Here is a 20712-nt window from a genome sequence, read left to right on the forward strand (position 1 = left end):
GATCCAAACCTATAATGCAAACGCTGGTATCTGTTCAGAACGGATCCGTCTGCATTACTATGTCAAAAAAAAGTCTAAGTCTAAGTCAAACGGATCCGTCCTGACTTACAGTGGGGGAAATAATTATTTGACCCCTCACTGATTTTGTAAGTTTGTCCAATGACAAAGAAATCAAAAGTCTCAGAACAGTATCATTTCAATGGTAGGTTTATTGTAACAGTGGCAGATAGCACATCAAAAGGAAAATCGAAAAAATAACTTTAAATAAAGGATAGCAACTGATTTGCATTTCATTGAGTGAAATAAGTATTTGAACCCTCTAACAAAAAAAGACTTAATACTTGGTGGAAAAACCCTTGTTTGCAAGCACAGAGGTCAAACGTTTTTTTGTAATTGATGACCAAGTTTGCGCACATTTTAGGAGGAATGTTGGTCCACTCCTCTTTGCAGATCATCTCTAAATCCCTAAGGTTTCGAGGCTGTCTCTGTGCAACTCTGAGCTTGAGCTCCCTCCATAGGTTATCGATTGGATTAAGGTCCGGAGACTGACTAGGCCACTCCATGACCTTAATGTGCTTCTTCTTGAGCCACTCCTTTGTTGCCTTTGCTGTATGTTTTGGGTCATTGTCGTGCTGGAACACCCATCCACGACCCATTTTCAGTTTCCTGGCAGAGGGAAGGAGGTTGTCGCTCAGGATTTCACGATACATGGCTCCGTCCATTTTCCCGTTTATGCGAATAAGTTGTCCTGTGCCCTTAGCAGAAAAACACCCCCAAAGCAAAATGTTTCCACCCCCATGCTTGACGGTGGGGACGGTGTTTTGGGGGTCATAGGCAGCATTTTTCTTCCTCCAAACACAGCGAGTTGAGTTAATGCCAAAGAGCTCTATTTTGGTCTCATCAGACCACAGCACCTTCTCCCAGTCACTCTCTGAATCATTCAGGTGTTCATTGGCAAACTTCAGACGGGCCTGCACATGTGCCTTCCTGAGCAGGGGGACCTTGCGAGCCCTGCAGGATTTTAATCCATTGCGGTGTAATGTGTTTCCAATGGTTTTCTTGGTGACTGTGGTCCCTGCTAATTTGAGGTCATTAACTAACTCCTCCCATGTAGTTCTAGGATGCTTTTTCACCTTTCTCAGAACCATTGACACCCCACGAGGTGAGATCTTGCGTGGAGCCCCAGAGCGAGGTCGATTGATGGTCATTTTGTGCTCCTTCCATTTTCGAACAATCGCACCAACAGTTGTCACCTTCTCTCCTAGCTTCTTGCTAATGGTTTTGTAGCCCATTCCAGCCTTGTGCAGGTCTACAATTTTGTCTCTGACATCCTTGGACAGCTCTTTGGTCTTTCCCATGTTGGAGAGTTTGGAGTCTGCTTGATTGATTGATTCTGTGGACAGGTGTCTTTTATACAGGTGACTAGTTAAGACAGGTGTCCTTAATGAGGGTGACTAATTGAGTAGAAGTGTCTAACCACTCTGTGGGAGCCAGAACTCTTAATGGTTGGTAGGGGTTCAAATACTTATTTCACTCAATGAAATGCAAATCAGTTGCTATCTTTTATTTAAAGTTATTTTTTCGATTTTCCTTTTGATGTGCTATCTGCCACTGTTACAATAAACCTACCATTGAAATGATACTGTTCTGAGACTTTTCATTTCTTTGTCATTGGACAAACTTACAAAATCAGTGAGGGGTCAAATAATTATTTCCCCCACTGTACGTTGAAAGTTAATGGGGGACGAATCCTTTTACAATTGCACCAATATTGTGTCAATGTAAACGGATCCGTCCCCATTGACTTACATTGTAAGTCAGGACGGATCCGTTTGGCTTCGCATCATCAGGCGGCTATCAAAACGCTGCAAGCAGCGTTTTGGTGTCTGCCACCAGAGCGGAATAGAGGCAGAACGGAGCCAAACTGATGCATTCTGAACGGATCCTTATCTATTCAGAATGCATTGGGGCTAAACTGATCCGTTTGGGGCCACTTGTGAGAGCCTTGAAACGGATCTCACAGGCGGACCCACAAACGGCAGTGTGAAAGTAGCCTTAAATAGGGAGCAATTTTACATGACAGGATATTAAAATTTTCAAATTAAAAAATGTGTTAATTTAAAAGAAGAATGTTTTGGATGTATAGGGGGAATAGAGGTCATGCGGATTCACTGTCATACCTATTGAACAAATACCAGTGCACCTAAAAGGAAGACACACAATATATTAGACGTCGGGAAATGTTTTGGATATTTAAAATAAATAGCCTTAGTCCTTATGGGCTAAATGAAGCCTTTAAGATAAACTATAAAAACCGTCTTTTTCCTTCCATTATATATTTTTGTGGACTTTTACAACAAAAGGTTAAATAGAGTTTTACTACAGTATATTATATGCATTATATACATTCAAAACATTCTTCTTTTAAATTAACACTTTTTAATTAAAATTTTTTAATATCCTGTCATGTAAAATTGCTCCCTATTTTATTTATCTTTGGGCTAATTGCCCCACAATTAAATTTTTTTAAATAAAATTCTAATTTTAATATCTTGTCATGTAAATCTGTTCCATTGTTTAATTACTTTGGGCTAATTGTCCCATATATTTATTATCAGTCTTTTAAGTCACTCTCATTTTATTTACAGTGTTATTCTATTATTTATTAGTACCGATCATATGCCCCCATTCAGATAACCAACGCCAGCTTTGCAATCGTTAATTTCTAACGATAATTTGTTTTCCCTTAGTCCTAACAGTGGCACAAATGGGGTATTTTGCCCCTGTGGACTGGTTAGGACAGGTGGAACTTTTAATAAATTAAAAACTAAATAAACATACGCCCTCCCACCCCCAATAAAGAGGCGGCGTCACCCCCCAGGGCCTTGTGTAGTTACAAGTAGAAAAGAGAAAAAACAACAGCTTTAAAGTATAACTAAGGGGGATATTTGTGTGCCACTGTTAGGACTAATGGAAAACAAATTATCGTTAGAAATTAACGATTACCTTACGTCCTAACCAGTGGCACAAATGGGGATTTAGCAAGAAGAAACCCCCATGGGAGGGTCCTCATGCCTCGCAGAAGTTAATACTGTCCGGCCAAATGAGGAATAGCTATAAATTCTAGAATCCACTCTATAGTGTGAGATAAAGGTGGAGTGAGAACTCCAAGAAGCTGACTTACAGATAACATCCAATGGAATCGAGCTTCTCTCTGCAAAAGAAGTAGCCACTGCCCGTGTAGAGTGGGCCCTTACAAACTCAGGAGGCTCCGAACCCTAAAAGATATACTCCCGAATTTCCTCTTTAATCCATCGACTGATGGAGGGCTTAGAGCCTTTCCTCTCCTTGTGGGTACCGGAAAAGAGGATAAGGAGGTTCTCATCTCTCTTAAATACATTGGAGCATTCCAGGTAAATCCTAAGACATCTCGAAATGTCAAGGGTGTGAAGCCCTCTTTCCACAGAGGAGGGGGGTGGAGCCAAAGTCGGAAGGGAAATCACCTGGTTAATGTTGTTAAAAGAAGGCACCTTTGGAATAAACGTAGGCAAGAATCTAAGTAGCACCCGGTCTTGCAGGAACTTAGTGTCACGACCGCTACCCCAGCAGCAGTCGTGTCGCACCAGACAGAGGGGAAGGGGACCCTTATCTACGGATGGGAAATAGAATGGCCACCCCTGACTAACCCTAAGCTGGCACCTGTCTGCCCTGATACCCTAGACGGGGTGTGAACCCGTGCGGCGAGCAGGATGCCTAAACCCTCAGTCGCCCTAACAAGACTGGACTGGGGAAAGGCCGATGGGAGCGCTAGTCACCATCACTCACGTCTAGGAAAACAACAGGGGAAGACAGCAACAAACAAACAACAGCAGAGATAGACTTATCCAGTCACGAGCAGAGAAGGCGATCCCAAACACGACAGTCCACGCCGGACAAGAGCTCCACAGCAACACCATCAAACGATCTCCTTCCAAGGTCAGAGTAGCACTGGAAGTAAGGACTATATCTGGCAATGACTGCAAGTGAAACTGAAACTAATATAGTAGCTGGGAGTGGCAGACAGGACTCACCTGAGAAGGATGCCTACAAACTCCCAGTCAGGACAAAAAGGTTCACAAGGCAAAACCCAGATGACATACCCTGAACCATGGAGCAAACTCACAAACTATCGCGAGTAGCAAGTCGCTGCGACCTTCTCCTCCCAGACCTGTCTGGATCAGTCACAGTCGTGACAGTACCCCTCTTTCTATGAGGGGCCCCTGGACCCTCAAGACCAGGCCTCTCCGGATGGGAGCTATGAAAAGCCCGAATGAGTCTGTCCGCTTTTATCTCAGATGCTGGAACCCACATTCTCTCTTCGGAACCATAACCTTTCCAGTGCACCAGGTACTGAAGAGAGCGGCGAACATATCGTGAATCAACAATCTTTTCTACCTGAAACTCAAGACTGCCATCAACAACCACCGGTGGAGGCGGTAGTGGCAATGGTTCAGGAGGTTCTACATATCTCTTAAGCAGAGATCTGTGGAAGACATTATGGATCCTTAGAGTCTGAGGTAGCTCCAGAGGAAAAGCCACCGGGTTAATGATCTTAATTACCCTATAAGGACCAATAAATCTCGGACCTAATTTCCACGAGGGAACCTTCAACTTGATATTTCTGGTAGACAACCACACCAAGTCATTCACCCCAAGGTCCGGACCTTCAGAGCGCTTCCTATCAGCCGCACGTTTGTATCTACCACCAATTCTCTTCAAACTTTCTTGCACACTCTGCCACACTGAAGAAAGTGAAGACGCAAATCATTCCTCCTCGGGAATCCCAGACGGCCCCCCCTCTAAACTAAACGTACAAAACTGAGGATGGAAACCATACGCACCAAAAAATGGTGACTTATCGGTGGATTCTTGACGACGATTATTAATGGCAAACTCGGCTAACGGTAAATAAGATGACCATTCCTCCTGATTTTCGGAAACAAAGCATCTCAAATATGTCTCTAGGTTTTGATTGGTACGTTCAGTCTGACCGTTGGACTGTGGATGGAAAGATGAAGAAAACGACAGATGAACCCCTAAACGAGAACAAAAAGCTTTCCAAAATTTAGAAACGAATTGGGTACCACGATCCGAAACAATATCGGATGGGACCCCGTGAAGCTTCACGATGTGGTCAATAAAAACCTGAGCCAGTGTGTTAGCATTAGGCAATGCGGCAAGAGCAATAAAGTGCACCATTTTACTGAATCTGTCAACGACTACAAGAATAACAGTCTTCCCCGCTGATACTGGTAGATCCGTAATGAAATCCATTGACAGGTGCGTCCAAGGCCTGTTGGGGATGGCCAGAGGTAAAAGACGCCCTGCCGGACGAGCATGATCTACCTTAGAACGAGCACAGGTAGCACATGCAGACACAAAATTCAACACCTCCTGGCGCCATTTAGGCCACCAGAACCGACGAGACACTAACTCAGAGGTTGCCCTAATACCTGGGTGTCCTGCCAGTGTGGAGTTATGGTGTTCTTTTAGTATCTCCAGTCGTAAATTTTCTGGCACAAACAGTTTACCCGAGGGGCAGGAGGCTGGGGCGTCCCCCTGAGCTTCCAACACCCTCCCCTCCAAACCTGAGTGTAATGCAGAGACCACCACCCCCTTTTGCAAAATGGGCACTGGTACCTCAACATCACCCCCTCCAGGAAAACTTCGAGACAATGCATCCGCCTTAGTATTTTTTGCCCCCGGGCGATAGGTTATTACAAAATTAAACCTAGTAAAAAATAACGACCACCGAGCCTGTCTAGGGGTGAGACGTTTAGCAGACTCCAGATATAATAAGTTTTTGTGATCAGTAATCACCGTGACGGGATGAACCGCCCCCTCCAAAAAATGCCGCCACTCCTCAAAAGCCAACTTAATAGCCAAAAGTTCCCTGTTGCCAATATCATAGTTCCTTTCTGCAGTAGACAATTTCTTCGAAAAAGAAAGCACACGGACGCCATTCACCAGGGGACGGGCCCTGAGATAGTACCGCTCCCACCCCCACCTCTGATACGTCAACCTCTTCAATAAAAGGAAGCGAGACATCTGGCTGTACGAGAATAGGGGCCGAGGTGAATCTCTCCTTCAGAGATGCAAAGGCAGTTTTGGCTGCATGTGACCATTTGGAAAAATCGGATCCCTTTCGGGTCATGTCCGTCAGTGGTTTGACCACCAAGGAATAGTTCTTTATAAACTTTCTATAAAAATTAGCAAACCCCAGGAAGCGTTGCAATGCCTTCAGGTTCTCAGGCAGATCCCAGTCTATAATCGCCCGGACTTTCTCTGTATCCATGCGGAAACCTGAATCTGACAACACATACCCCAGAAATGGCAGTTCTTTTACGGCGAACACACATTTTTCTAACTTAGCAAACAATTTGTTGGCCCTTAATATCTGCAGCACTTGTCTCACATGGATCTTATGTGTATCCAGATTCGGGGAATAGACCAGGATGTCATCAAGATATATCACAACAAATCTCCCGATAAGGTGACTAAAAATATCGTTGACAAAATGTTGGAATACCGCAGGCGCATTAGTAAGACCAAATGCCATGACCAGATTTTCATAATGCCCTTCCGGAGTATTAAAAGCCGTCTTCCACTGATCCCCCTCTTTGATGCGAACCAGGTTATAGGCTCCTCTGAGATCCATTTTAGAGAACCATTTAGCACCAGCAACCTGATTAAAGAGGTCGGGAATGAGAGGAAGAGGATAGGGATCTCGGATAGTTATCCGGTTTAATTCCCGGAAATCCAGGCAAGGACGTAGGCCCCCATCTTTCTTTTTAACGAAAAAGAACCCTGCAGCCACAGGTGAAGAAGAGGGTCTGATGTGTCCCTTAGCCAAACTCTCCGAAATATAATCTTTCATAGCCTTCCTCTCCGGGCCGGAAAGATTGTATAACCGGGTTTTAGGTAGTTTTGCCCCAGGTAAAAGATTAATCGGGCAATTATATGGACGATGAGGTGGTAACCCCTGACAACCCTTCTCAGAGAACACATCCATAAAATCTAACAGAAAGGCAGGTAAAGATGTTACAGAGAGTGTAGAGCACCTACTACTCAAGCAGTTGTCCTTACAATGTTCACTCCACTCCACAATCTCCCCGGCCTGCCAATCCACCACTGGATTGTGAGTCACCAGCCAGGGAAGCCCCAATACCATAGGAGCCGGAAGACCATCCAGGACATAACAAGAGATATGTTCTTTATGGAGGTCCCCTACCTGCAGATGGATATTATGGATGATCTGAGTTAACTCTCTCTGAGTAAGAGGAGTCGATGGCAAAAACAGGAATAGTTCTGCATACCGGTTCCGGAGTAAAACCCAGAGCCTGAGCAAACCGTGAATCCACCAAGTTGACCCCCGCCCCACTGTCCAAAAAGACGGAACAGATCTCAGTCTTATTGCCCGCCTCAACGGTAGCGGACAACAAAAACTGAGACATGCGTATGGAGGAAACGAATACGCCCAGACTGTTCTCCTCCGCACAATCTGGGGACTCTAGTTTTCCGGCGGCTCCTTTGTTTGTGGTCTCTTGGGTTCTGAGGGACAAACCTTTACAAAATGACCCCTCCCCCCACAACGAAAACAAACCTCTGACCTACGGCGGAACTTAGGAGGATTCACCCGTCTAGTGGCGCCCCCTATTTGCATTGGTTCGACTGGACCATAACAGACCGATCCCTGCCCTATAGAGGCCTCCGTAAAATTTAATAGTCTCTCCCTGAGCCGTCTGTCGATTCTTATGGACAGAGACATAGCAGCCTCAAGAGACCCAGGGACCTCGTATACCGCCAGCGCGTCTTTTAATTTTTCAGACAACCCCTGGCAGAACTGACTCTTAAGGGCCGAGTCGTTCCATAACGTATCAGTAGCCCACCTACGGAATTCGGAACAATATAGTTCAGCAGACCGGTTCTCTTGCCGAAGTCTACGTAGTTTAGACTCAGCCAGTGAGACCCTGTCCGGGTCATCATATACGAGACCCAGGGCTTCAAAAAATTCCTCCACTGATCGTAAGGCCGGAGAGTCTGATGGTAGGGAGAAAGCCCAAGCCTGCGGATCTCCTTGCAGGAGAGAAATTACAATGCCCACCCGTTGTTCCTCACCGTCGGAGGATCTAGGGCGTAACCTGAAGAACAATTTGCAAGCTTCTCTGAAGGTTACAAATTGGTCTCTCCCTCCTGAGAACCTATCAGGTAAAGCCACTTTTGGCTCAGGAGTACCTTGGTTTCCCGTAGCAACGGTGGAACCCAAGGATTGCTGCTGCAGCACTGTTGCTTTTAATCCTGCCACTTCAAGGGATAACCCCTGTAATTGTTTCGCCAAAACCGAAACCGGATCCATAGTGGAACAGACAAAATACAAAGCAAAACAGCAAGCAAAAAAAAAAAAAAAAAAAAAAAAAAAGAAATGTCACTTTTTTTTTTTTTTTTTAAAAGGCCAGATATACTGTCACGACCGCTACCCCAGCAGCAGTCGTGTCGCACCAGACAGAGGGGAAGGGGGACCCTTATCTACGGATGGGAAATAGAATGGCCACCCCTGACTAACCCTAAGCTGGCACCTGTCTGCCCTGATACCCTAGACGGGGTGTGAACCCGTGCGGCGAGCAGGATGCCTAAACCCTCAGTCGCCCTAACAAGACTGGACTGGGGAAAGGCCGATGGGAGCGCTAGTCACCATCACTCACGTCTAAGAAAACAACAGGGGAAGACAGCAACAAACAAACAACAGCAGAGATAGACTTATCCAGTCACGAGCAGAGAAGGCGATCCCAAACACGACAGTCCACGCCGGACAAGAGCTCCACAGCAACACCATCAAACGATCTCCTTCCAAGGTCAGAGTAGCACTGGAAGTAAGGACTATATCTGGCAATGACTGCAAGTGAAACTGAAACTAATATAGTAGCTGGGAGTGGCAGACAGGACTCACCTGAGAAGGATGCCTACAAACTCCCAGTCAGGACAAAAAGGTTCACAAGGCAAAACCCAGATGACATACCCTGAACCATGGAGCAAACTCACAAGCTATCGCGAGTAGCAAGTCGCTGCGACCTTCTCCTCCCAGACCTGTCTGGATCAGTCACAGTCGTGACACTTAGTGTATGGCTCAAAAGCGGAAAATGCCTGGAGCTCCCAACTCACTTTGCAGAGGTAATGGCCAAAAAAAGGTGATCTTCCAGGTAAGGAACCTGAATCCCACCTCCTCTAGGGGCTCAAAGGGGGAGATGATAACCCCCTGAACACGACCGTTAAATACCAAACAGTTACAGGTCTAATTACTGTAGGTTTTAACCTTGAGGCTCCCTTCAGGAACCTTCTAATAAGGGGCTCTTGAGAAACAGACCTGTTGAGACAGGCTGAAATCGCTAAAACCTGCACTTTGAGGGTAGAAGGTGACAACCCCTTGTCCAGACCATCTTGTAGAAACTGAAGAATGACTGGTATGGAAGCCTCAGTGGATGTGTGATGATGCATAGAACACCAAGATGAATTTTTTTTCCAAATTCTTGAGTAGGACTTGTTAGTAGCTTCCGATCTGGAGTGCTCTAAGGTTCTCAAGACAGACCCCGATAGCCCTTCTATCCTTTGAAGGGACTGATCAACCTCCAGGCTGTCAGGTTGAAGATTTGAAGATTTGAGGAGATCTGAGTGTCCCCCGAAACCAGTACTCTCTCTGGGGGAAGCCTCCAAAATTGACCCTGACTCATCTGGAAGAGTTGGGAAAACCAAGCTCTCTTTGGCCATTATGGAATGATGGCGATGACTGACGCTTGGTCCTGCCTGATTTTCATCAAGACCCTTGGTATAAAGGAAATTGGAGGGAAGATGTAGGCCAGAGAGAACCTCCAAGGGATTGACAGTGCATCTATTGCCACCGGGTTGTCCTCCCTGTAACCCTTTCCCTGCAATACCTCTCCAACTTGGTGTCGAACCTCGTTGCCATGAGATCGATCTCTGGCATGCCCCACCTGAGCGTTATCTCCTTGAAGACCTCTGGCTGAAGTGACCATTCTCCGGTTGGAAGACCTCAGCTCAGACGATCCACGATCACATTGTGAACTCCGCAAATGTGAACGGCTGATAAGTATGTGAGGTTCAGTTCTGCCCCATCCAATATCACCCCTATCTCTCTCAGGAGACTTTATGACCTCGTGCCTCCCTGCTTGTTGATGTATACAGTACAGCGGTCATGCTGTCTGACTGTACCTTCACTGCCTTCCCTCGAATGAAGGGAGCAAAATGAAAAAGAGCTAATCTGATCGCTCTGATCTCCAGGAGATTCGATGACAATGATTTCTCCTGCGGTGTCCAAGATCCTTGAACTGTCTTGTCTAGAAGATGATTCCCCAACCTACTAGGGATGCATCTGAAGTAAGTATAATCCATGAGTGCTGGATCAGGGACTTGCCGTCCTCGAGGTGAGACCACCATCTCAGGGAGGATCGGGCATGGTAAGACAGGGAGTGCACGGCATTGAGTCCCACTGGACTGTGATTCCACTTGGCTAGTACCTCGGACTGAAGCGGACGCAGATGCCATAATGCCCAAGGCACCGCCTCTGCGGTTGAAGACATTAGTCTCAACATCTTCATTAATGTACGGATCGTTACCTCTCGTGGTATTGAGAGAGAACGGGCTGACTGCTGAACGGATCGCCTTCTCTCGGGAGTGAGATGAATAGTCATCTTTACTAAATCCACCACAAACCCCAGGAACCTTACCGAGGTGGCTGGCTGATGAAGGAAGGCAACAGCCTGTTGAATGTGTTGGGACAGGAACGCTTGGGAAGGGGCTCTGAGGAGCTAATCGTCCAGGTATGGAAACTATTCTCAGACCCTGAAGCCTTAGAGCGGCCACCACGGACACCACCACCTTGGTAAAAGTGTGTGGGGCTGGAAATGTTTTAGGACCCCCCTCCCCATCTGTACCACGATCCTTAAGAATCTTCTTCACCCAAGATGGATGGGAATATGGAGATAAGCATCCTTGAGGTCCAAGGTTTCCAAGAAATCCCCCGGCAAAAGAAGATTGGTTACTGACTGGATAGTTTCCATACGGAACTTCTTTCGTTTGATGAATCAATTGAAGTACCTCAAATCTATAATCATCCTCCACCCTCTGGTACTCTTGGGTAGCAGAAAAACTGGGGAATAGATCCCTGCTCCCCTCTCTTGGAGAGGGACCTCCTCTAAAGCCCCCTTCTGAAGATATTGTAGATCATAGCTCTCTAGAACTCTTTGCTTGCTGCAGGGAAGTAGCCTTGTCTGGACAAACCTGTCCGCGGGCGGACTGCTCAAGTCCACTAGGTAGCCTTGTGAAATGATGCGAAGGACCCATTGGTCCTGGATATGATCCTGCCACAAACCTAGAAAATGTTGTAGGCGACCACCTACGGGAATGTGGGGAGCAGGGAGCACTGAACATCCAGTTAGACCGGCTAGATACCAAGAGCCTCGAGGAGGCCCGCAATGAGAGCGTTGAGGAATTCTTGGGGGGCCTAGATCCCCTAGAGGATCTTCCTCCTCTTCGGGACCCCCAATCTCTCTAGGCTCTGGGTTGAGGTTCCGGCCTGGAACCATACCTCTTGCCCCGACCACGAAAGGACTGTTGAGGAAGGGACTTGCCCTTCTTGTCCGACAGCCCTTCCATTATTTGGTCCAGTTCTGCCCCAAAAAGCTTGCCAGGTTCGTAAGCCATAGCGCAAAGGTTGTGCTTGGACGTAGTGTCCGCTTTCCAAGGCTTCAACCAGAGTGGACGTCCGTGGTTAAAAGTGCCATGGAATTGGACACCAACTTCAACTGTTGTGGAGCAGAGTCACACAGCAAGTCGGTGGCTAAGCTGGCCATCCTACAGGAGGCCAGGATGTCATGCCTAGAGACCCCCTGGTCCAGGTCAGACTGCACCTGGGCGAACCTCTTTCTGAGAAAATTTGCCACTTCCGAGGACGCAATAGCGACTGAGGCGGCGGTAGAAGCCGAGGAGTAAATACGCCAAGGGCGCAATTCGCCTTCCGGTCCATAGGATATTGGAGGCTTGACCTGTCGTCCGATGGAATTAAGGTCCTCTTTGACAATTTAGAGATGGCCATATCCACCTTCGGGACAGGCCCCCAGGACGATACCTGATCCTCTTTCAAAGGAAAAAACTATTTGAATCTCTTGGTCAATACAGGACCCTTCTCCGGTTTCTTCCACTCTGCCTTCATTAACAACAAGAGGGAACTATCTGCTTTAAAGGCCATGGGCCCCTTAGAGGCAGAAGATGAGGCTTCCCCTGAATCAACATTCTGGTCCCCCGACCGGATGGATCTCAACAGCCACTGGGCTTTCTCAGGAGGAAATAAATAAGAAAAAACATCTTCGCCCTCAGAGGAGGAAAAGACCGATCCCTCTCTTAAATCCTGAGCCCCCGACACCTCCATGGCCCGATGAGGAGAGGAAGGTCGTCGGCGTTTGGACACCAAAGCATGTTTCAATTCTTCTATGGAAGAGTTCATCTGGCTTATGTTTGATTTCATGTAGCCCTTCACCCAATCAACCACGTCATGGACAGTCGGTTCCTGCTGGGGGAATGCTTTGGCCCTACAGGGCGGGCATCGGGAAAATGCATAGCTGTCTTCCAGCACAATCTGGCAATCATGGCATTGCAGGTAACGTATTTTGCCAGTACCCTTTCTGCTGGGCTCCCGATCACCGTCCCCAGTAGAAGACATGGCTGCAATAAAAGAAAAAGAATTAACCGCCAAATTCGGAGGAAAAAAGACAATTATCAAAAAACCTTAGGATCTTTACCCAGAAGATCCTAACAAGGTCTAAATTGCAAACCGCAAGAAACCAGAACTCGCAAGGAACAAGAACAAGGAAGCAAAACTGCAACCGCAACCAATCTCAAGAAAAACAGATTCAAGACAGATCTGCACTCCAGGAGACCAAACTGGGAGAAGCCCCAGCTTTAAATCGCCCTAACTGGCGCCAAAAGCTCAAGCTCCGCCCTGTAGGGTGTCACCCTTGCTCTTGTTGCACTCGAGCTCCTCACCTTTCTGTGGCCAGCCCCTCCCTCACTGTTTTGATTGACAACACCAGACAGTGACAAAGCAACCAGGAAGGGGCTTACCACAGAAATGAGTGGAGCTTGGGTGCAACAAGAGCAAGGGTGACACCCTCATTGCACCAAAGGCTTAATTTGCATATTTTTTAAAAAAAGTATCATAACTCAATAACAGAGACTCAGTTCAACAAAAGAAAAACATTGCTTTAATAAAGTGAACTACAGTTATGTGTCTATGCAAACAGCTGGACGGGGAGGCTGCTTGTGACAGACTCCCTTTAAGTAACTAAAAGCAGTGAGGGAGGGGCTGGCCACAGAAAGGTGAGGAGCTTGAGTGCAACAAGAGCAATGGTGACGCCCTTATTGCACCAAAGGCTTAATTAGGCTACTTTCACACTCGTGGACGGATCCATTCAGATAATACATCCGTCTGCATCCGTTCAGTACAGATCAGTTTTTATCTTTAACATAGCCAAGACGTTTTCTATTGTGCCAGATTGTGTCAGTTAAAACGGATCCACCCCTATTGACTTACATTGTGTGCCAGGATGGATCCGTTTGGCTCAGTTTCATCAGACGGACACCAAAATGCTCCAAGCAGCTTTTTGATGTCCGTCTCCAAAGTGGAATGGAGACCGAACGGAGGCATTCTGAGCGGATCCTTTTTTATTCAGAACGGATCTCACAAATGGAAAGCCAAAATGCCAGTGTGAAAGTAGACTTAACAATAAGTATCATAACTCGGGAACGGAGTATCAGATCAACAAAAGAAAAATAGTGTAATCAGCTGAACTACAGCTATGTGTCTATACAAACAGTTGGGAGGTTGCTGATGATAGATTCCTTTTAATGACTTATTTATTTTTACTATTGCAATAGATGAGAGGGTAAAGGGAGTGGGTTTCTTTTAAAGCTAATAATATGTTTAAAAGTTTAAATAAACCTTTAACCTCTTACGGACACAGGGCGTACAGGTACGCCCTAATGTCCGAGTCCTTAAGGACACAGGGTGTACCTGTACGCCCTGTGTATTTCCGATAACCGCCGGGCGGTGATCGGAACAGAGTGCCTGCTGAAATCATTCAGCAGGCACTCTGTGACAATGCCGAGGGGGGTCCTGTGACCCCCCCGTATCAGAGATCGCAGAAAATCGCAGGTCAATTCAGACCTGCGGTCTGCTGCGTTTCCGAGTCATTCGGGTCTCCGGTGACCCGATAACCCGGAATAGGATGGTGATCGGTGGTGTGATAATAAACCACCAATCACCATTCTTAGATCCTGAGAGGTGGATCGCATCCTATATGGAACAGGCTGGAAGAGACAAACAGCCTTGTGCTTGGGACCCGGGCCCTTATGTTCGCCCATGATTGTTAATCCAGCTGCTGCTACTCCACGGCCATGTGCTGAGCTCTAATAATAAGGGAGAAGCTATTCTACCATACAGATGTAGAAGAGCTCACTGAATTTAACTGTTTCATTTCTTCTCTCTGTGTTCAGATACAGCTATAGGGTTGCCTGTTATCCTGCAAAATAGCTCAGGTTATGTATTATGATATCACATTGAGCCAAATGAGAAATTAAGTTCTGCTACATCTGTGTTGTGCAGGAAAAATTAATTGTTCATCAGATTTTTTTTGTGGAGTAGTACCTGCAATCCTTAGGACATTGGTATCTAATCTCTGGTTCTCCAGCCACCAGATAATGAGCACATGCTAGAAGTACCAATCTTGCATCAGCTAGAGAGCCCCAGATTGGAGAGATATTAGGGTAAGTGGGCCTATGCGCTTTGATCAAACTGTATACTAATTGTCTCTTTATTGTCTCTTTATAGTGCACAGCAAATGATTGATAGCATCGCTGTATAGCCATGTTTTATCATAAGAAATGCTGATAATTGAAAACAGTTGTATATCAGAAGCATAGGTATGAGGATGTGCGATTTAGAGATTCTCTCTACATATCCATACAATTTATGCTATAAACTTCTTTTCCCCCCTCCCCTGAATCAGCACTCCTCCCCATGTGGCTCAGGTGCTTTTAATTAGCAGAAGTCTGCAAAGGGTCTATAAATTCTGCGCCGTGCTGGTGGAGTGATGGGACCCGGGGCCCAGGTGGCCTCACTGTACAGTGGGGCTGCTGTGTGGCTGCTGGATCCCGTTGCCTGCTGGAGCGGTGTGGAGGCGTGGTGGTCGCCGCACGGCTCTGCGCCATGGTTAGAGTAGGTTCCCACTTAAACAAGAGGCAACCTTGTCACGGTAAGTGGGCCTATGCGCTTTGATCAAACTGTATACTAATTGTCTCTTTATAGTCCACAGCAAATGATTGATAGCATCGCTGTATAGCCATGTTTTATCATAAGAAATGCTGATAATTGAAAACAGTTGTATATCAGAAGCATAGGTATGAGGATGTGCGATTTAGAGATTCTCTCTACATATCCAGATATTAGGGTATGCACAATGGTCAAGCCATGCCAACCCGTAGCAGGCAACGGTCGTAAAAATGTACCGCAAATTTGAGCAGCCATAGGCTCCACTGTCAGGTTGCAAACTTAGACCTCTTTCACACGGGCGAGATTTCAGCGCAGGTGCACACATTGCGCCCGCACTGAATCTGGACCCATTCATTTCTATGGGACTGTGCACATGAGCGGTGATTTTTACGCATCACTTGTGTGTTGCGTGAAAATTGCAGCATGCTCTATATTGTGCGTTTTTCATGCAACGCAGGCCCCATAGAAGTGAATGGGGCTGCGTGAAAATCGCAAGCATCCGCAAGCAAGTGCGGATGCGGTGCGATTTTCATGCATGGTTGCTAGGAGATGATCGGGATGGGGAACCGATCATTATTATTTTCCCTTATAACATGGGGTTAAAAATAAATAAATAATTTAACTCACCTCATCCACTTGTTCGCTCATCCCGGCTTCTCGTCTGTCTTCTTCTTTGATTACAGGAGGAAAAGGACCTGTGGTGAGGTCACTGCGCTCATCGCATGGTCCGCCACATGATCCGTCACCATGGTCCATCACATGGATCATGTGATGGACCATGTGATGAGCGCAGTGACGTCACCACAGGTCCTTTTCCTACTGTGATCAAAAAAGAAGACAAGAGAAGCCGGGCTGCGCGAACAAGTAGATGGGGTGAGTTAAATAATATATTTTTTTTTAACCCCTCCATCCCTATTTTACTAAGCATTCTGTATTAGGAATGCTATTATTTTCCCTTATAACCATGTTATAAGGGAAAATAATAAAATCTACACAACACCTAACCTAAACCCGAACTTCTGTGAAGAAGTCCGGGTTTGGGTCTGGGTGCCAAACATGCCGATTTTTCTCACGCGCGTGCAAAACGCATTCAAACGATTTTCCCACAACGCACCCGCATCTTTTCCCGCACGTCACCCGCAACACCCATGTGAACCCAGCCTTAGAGTGTTTTCACCCTAGGTTTTTGTTTTTTGTCTGAACTTTTCTGTAGCAAAAATCGCTGCAGCCAGCTCTTACATGCTGGTCATTAGAAAAAAGTAGACATATTAGATATTGCCGCGTCCGTGAGAATCTGCTCTATACAAATAACACATGACCTAACCCCTCAAATGAACACAGTCAAAAAATAAAATAAAAACAGCTATTTTTTGAAAAATTTTCCATTTTAATAAATTTTTTCCATTAACAAAGCAAGGGGTAACAGCCAAACAAAACTTAATATTTATGGCCCTGATTCTGTAGTTTATAGAAACACCCCATATGTGTTTGTAAACTACTGTACAGGCACACGGCAGGGCGCAGAAGGAAAGGAACACCATATGGTTTCTGGAAGGCATATGGTGTTCCTTTCCTTCTGCGCCCTGCCATGTGCCCGTACAGTAGTTTACGACCACATATGGGGTGTTTCTATAAACTAAAGAATTAGGGCGATAAATATTGAGTTTTGTATGGCTGTTAACCCTTGCTTTGTTACTGGAAAAAATGGATTAAAATGAAAAATTTGCCCAAAAATTTAAATTCTGAAATTTCATCTCTATTTGCCAATAACTCTTGTGGAACACCTAAAGGGTAACAAAGTTTGTAAAATCAGTTTTGAATACCTTGAGGAGTGTAGTTTCTAAAATGGGGTCATCTCAGAATGGCCTGGATAAGTAAAAGTCTTGACGTTATTCGCACATAAAGTGACACTAGTCAGATTTGCAAAAAATGGCCTGGACCTTAAGGGGTTAAAATTATTGTATACATAGTATGCTGTGGCAGAATGCTAATATGACGGAATCACGTTTGATCAGTGTTTATTCATTGGGAAATTGTGAGAACTTCAATATATTTGCGGATTGTTGCAAAGCTACAATACATAGGCAAGTTACCTGTACATGGTTTCAAATAAGTCCTTGGAAGTCGTCCCAAAAGCCCTTTCATACTGACATTTTGATTCTCTAGAATACAAAGAGCAACACATTTTTTGGTTACATATATAATAAACAAAATATTCCATTCCTCGCATTTTCATCATTGCTGGATTCAAGCATCAAAAGGAATCCTGTCACATCTGTTTCCCAAGTCAAACCATGGTACCTGTCATGCAGGTACCATTTTTTTTTTTTGAAAAAAAAAAGAAGCTGTCCCATACTTGTGAAATTCTTATCTAAACTGTGCTTGCGCCGTATGGAAATAAGTTACTCTGCATCACCTTCTTCATCTTGCCTGTTCTCTTTAAAACTACTTGGCAAATATTGACGGTATAATGTACTCCTGTTGAGCATTTTTCCTCCTTTGGATGGGTAGGAAAATGTAATAAATGTCTTATCCTTCCTAAGGTTGTATATTAAAATGGGTTTTCCGGGCTCTAGATATTGATGACCTATCCTCAGGGTGGTCATCATTATCAGATTGCTGGTCACTAGGTCATAATAGGGGAGTTTGGGTTGGCAGCCCTGGGCTCGATATCTCTGTGGGACCCAAGACTGCCCCAAATGCCCACATTGCAAAATAATTTCAGTGTCCCCCTAAGCTTCTAATAGCACTTTGTCCCTCCCCCATCCTTAATGGTACTCGGTAAGACTGCCTCCTTTTCCCATCCCTCTTTATCTTGATCATGGACACTTTGATATAGCATGTACGCTACTAATAATACTTCAGGATCCAATTTTAGAGATTTTCGATTTCAGTTTGGATCTTTGTCCAGTTTCTGTGTCCAAAAACCTATCCGAAGCCTTAGGGATTAATCCCTTTTAAATGGCGACGCAAATGTATCAAAATCAGAAACATTACCTCTAAACCCCTTTTGAAAAATTGGTCTTTCAGTTAAACATCCCATCCCTAAACTCGCCTACACCTATATGAAAAAATCTCTATCAAACAAGCCTCTATTTCCTTATGGGGAAGGGACTTGAATCAAACATTTTCTGATGCTGAAATTAAATTACTGACTAGTGTCGGACCACAAAATGTCCTACTTTCTTGCATTGTTTTGATAAAATAGAGCGTCTTCCCTAACTGAGCATTCTCCAAATTTCAAAAATTATGGTCACCTTGTCAAATATTTCAGATATCTGATTCATGCCCCTCCCTAATGTCAACACCAATCACAATACTTGATTACCACAACTCCTGCCTGGCTTACCTGTGTGCATTCAGCCAAATCAAAAATAGCAGCTAAAATAAAATAAAAACTTCCCTCTTCTCTAGCTCTCCTTTGTCTTACTCCTTCTCTCCTTCTGCAGATCATCCAGAGATTGATAAGTCTTTGTAGCTATTTTGGCCTGAGAATAGGGAGCTCAGGTCACAGCGTCCTCTCCCTTCCAAACTCTCCCTAAGGCCTCATGCACACAACCATATGTATTTTGTGGTCCGCAAAAAATACGGATGACATCAGTGTGCATTCTGTATTTTGCGGAACGGAACAGCTGGCCCCTAAAAGAACAGTACTATACTTGTCCGTAATGCGGACAATAATAGGACATGTTCTATTTTTTTGCAGAACGGAAATACAGAAATGGAATGCACATGGAGTAACTTCCGTTTTATTGTAGACTCTTCCAAATGAATGGTTCCGTATACGGTCTGCAAAAAAACAGAATGGAAACAGATTGAAAATATGGTCGTTTGCAATAGGCCTAACACTGACTAGAGCTAGGGTTGGAGCAAGTCCACACCTAACCTCCTAAAAGGGCTAAACCAGGATTGTTAATCCTGTTTGTGCCATCCACACATGGTTACACTGGGTGTAATATGCGTCATATGGATTTGATCTTATGTACATGATTCTTTAAACATGAGAATGAGTGTACATAAATAAATAAAATACTGAATGTACAACTACAATAGATAACATGAGGACATAGATAACATGAGGATATAGCAACCGGTCCATACATATGGGTGTGATGGGTGTGATGAGGGATACATATCTTCCATACATGGTCCGATCAAATCCATAATGGCTGTAAAAGGGTCATCATGAATGTGATCCGAGCTAAATAGATAATATTAGGTATAGTGTAACTGACGACAGGCTGAAAGCAAAGTAACCATACAGGTCAAAGAAAAAATAGCAAAGGACAATAGTGGGTAACGGATATAGGATGTAAAACTAAATGGGGAGGAGTAGATAGAAATTAAGCTCCATGAGGGAAATGGGCTAGGTGCAGTGAAGCTCAGACTTACGAGAACCGTGACCACAATAAGAATGTAGCCGGCGCTGGAAGGTAATGCAGAGCGCCATGTTAAATACAAGTACGCGCGGCAGCCACCAATCAGGTACCATGTACCTGTATTTAACATGGCACTCTGCATTACCTTCCAGCGCCATCTGCATTCTTATTGTGGTCCAGGTTCTGATAAGTCTGAGCTTCACTGCACCTAGCCTATTTCCCTCATGGAGCTTGAATTCTATCTATCTACTCCTCCTCATTTACTTTTACATCCTACATCTGTTACCCACTATTGTCCTTTGCTATTTTTTCTTTGACCTGTATGGTTATTTCTTCTTTCTCGCGTATATCATTGGGGGACACAGACCATGACCATGGGTATAGCTGCTTGCTGCCACTAGGAGGCGACACTAGGCTGAAAACTGTTAGCTCCTCCCCCACCAGCTATACCCCCTCCGGCCAGGAGAAAGCCTTCAGTTTTTAGCTTAGTGTCATAGGAGGCAGACCCTCTGCACGGTGGCTGTTATTTTTATTTTATTTTTTTTCTCTTTTAGGGCTACTAAGAGCTCTGCATCCCCAGGGGGGAGGGAGTGGGGCTGACCGGTGACGCTTATTCCACCGCTCTGCCCCCCACAAGAAGACAAAGTGGACCAGGAGGGCTTGACCTTCCTGCTCCCCCCAGCCATGGGGCCACCTATTCCCTCCCTCCAACCCGGTCCCTGTCACTTGTGCCAGGGACTGAAGAGGTGGCACCGCTGGTCCATATTAGAGATGTCGCGAACAAAAAAATTTCCGTTCGCGAACGGCGAACGGGAATTTCCGCAAATGTTCGCGAACGGGCGAACTGGGCGAACCGCCATAAACTTTAATAGGCAGGCGAATTTTAAAACCCACAGGGACTCTTTCTGGCCACAATAGTGATGGAAAAGTTGTTTCAAGGGGACTAATACCTGGACT

At 45.4% G+C, this 20712-nt stretch overlaps 1 protein-coding gene across 1 annotated transcript in view; it reads right to left on the bottom strand.

Annotated features, from left to right (window-relative positions):
• LOC120993678 (acetylserotonin O-methyltransferase-like) overlaps nt 1-20712 on the bottom strand; it is a 350706-nt gene that overhangs the window by 207454 nt on the left and 122540 nt on the right. Inside the window, exon 4 of the mRNA XM_040422157.1 lies at nt 17470-17538. Coding sequence (XP_040278091.1) covers nt 17470-17538 — 69 coding nt within the window. The remainder of the gene's footprint in view (nt 1-17469; nt 17539-20712) is intronic.

This window comes from Bufo bufo, chromosome 3 (assembly GCF_905171765.1).
Source record: "Bufo bufo chromosome 3, aBufBuf1.1, whole genome shotgun sequence".
NCBI lineage: Eukaryota > Metazoa > Chordata > Amphibia > Anura > Bufonidae > Bufo > Bufo bufo.